This window comes from Trypanosoma conorhini (genome assembly GCF_003719485.1).
Source record: "Trypanosoma conorhini strain 025E chromosome Unknown Tco_14.4_contig_00895, whole genome shotgun sequence".
In the NCBI taxonomy this organism is placed as follows: Eukaryota; Euglenozoa; class Kinetoplastea; order Trypanosomatida; family Trypanosomatidae; genus Trypanosoma; species Trypanosoma conorhini.
The window spans coordinates 4,734-6,182 of NW_021704946.1; the positions used below are offsets into that span (position 1 = coordinate 4,734).

Below are 1,449 nucleotides of genomic sequence, written 5' to 3' on the forward strand. Positions count from 1 at the left end.
ACGACTTGGACAGGGGAAAAAAGCGGGGAAAGAGAAGCAAATTCAAAAAGAAGACACCAGCGCCCGCGGGGAGGAGACGTCAGCGGCTGAGGCTGTAAAACGGGCACAGATCACCCAAAACACACACAAACATAAGCGGAGGAAAATAAAAAACAAACAAACCCCGCGAAGTGAAGCCGAAGCGTGGGGGCGCGTCCACCGAGCAGTGGGGACGCGCAGCAACACATGGGACGACCAGCACACAAACTCTCTCTCTCCGCTCCCGCACAGCCCACTCCAGGAAGAGAGAGAGAGGGGTCGCCCACTGAAAGCAATGGAAGCAAACAAACAATAAAGAAGGATAAAAACAGTTACGGTGCTGTACCCACGCAGCCAAGCAGGACGGCAGCGGCTCATCAGGGGGCAAAAGAAGAAGAGGACCGACGAGCCTGCATGAGTGGAGTTGTGTACAGTTATGAGCACATTATGTGTTGTCTGCCTCGTGGGGTGGTGCGAGGGGCGAGAGAATCCGTGCAGGGGCGCACAGAGATAAGGAAACAAAGAAGAACGAGCTGTGTGCACGCACGGTCCTCCTCCACCCCACTCTCTGTCCCACTCTCACGCGGCCAGCATCGCAGCGGCAGCCGCACACGCAAGCAGAAGCAGCAGCGCAAAGGGGGAGGCGAAGTGCGAGGCCGCGGTGCTGCTGCCGTCACTGTCACCGGGCGCCGGCTTCGTTGCATTCTTTTTGGTTGCGGTACTCGCCGCTTTAGCAGCCGCCCCCGCTGCCGGCTGAGTGCCTCGTCCTTCGCTGTCGCCACTCGTTTCCGTTTCCTGCTGGGAGGTGGGCACTGCGGGCTGCGCCGCGGGGCCGCTTTCACCGTCAGTCGTAGTCGCCTTCGTCGTTGCAGTGGCGGCGGCGGCCTCACGCCTGCGGGGGTCCACGCCGAAAAAATACGCATAGATCTCGTCCATCCTGTCAGTTACGCATTTACGTGCGGTCGCCTTCGCATCCTTTTTTTTCATCTCCTCAATCGCAGAGTTGCACTCGAGCTCTATCAGGTCGTACCAATTCGAGTACAGACGTTCGAGCTCGGGCTTCGTTGGGCGCGCGGGTTCGGCCGGCCCCGACGCCCAGCCCCCGCCGGCGGCGCAGCACAGCGCGCAGAGGGCGCACACCAACAGCGCACGGCCAGCCATCGCCACTCCTCGCACAGGCACAAGCACACGCACAGAGTCTAGCGAGGGGCGGAGAGAAAGAAAGAGTGCGTGGGAGGGACAAACACACAGACACACACAGCAGCGGCCCGCGCAATGGGTGCATTCAGCCAACACACAGAAACAGGGAAATAGTAAATAGCCGAGGCATTGCCGTCCCGCTAGGGAAGAAAAGCAGAAGCAACGGCAGAAGAGGGTTTTGTGTACGCTCCTCCGCATGTGCCCTCACGATAGCCCGGAGCGGCAAACGGC

General features: G+C 60.0%; 1 protein-coding gene across 1 annotated transcript; it reads right to left on the reverse strand.

The window, feature by feature from the left end:
• Nucleotides 1–597: 597 nt before the first annotated feature.
• On the reverse strand, nt 598–1,179 carry Tco025E_08858 (uncharacterized protein; the record flags this gene model as incomplete). Its single annotated transcript, XM_029375693.1, has 1 exon — nt 598–1,179. One exon carries the CDS (start codon nt 1,177–1,179, stop codon nt 598–600), a length of 582 nt encoding a protein of 193 aa, XP_029224328.1.
• Nucleotides 1,180–1,449: the final 270 nt, after the last annotated feature.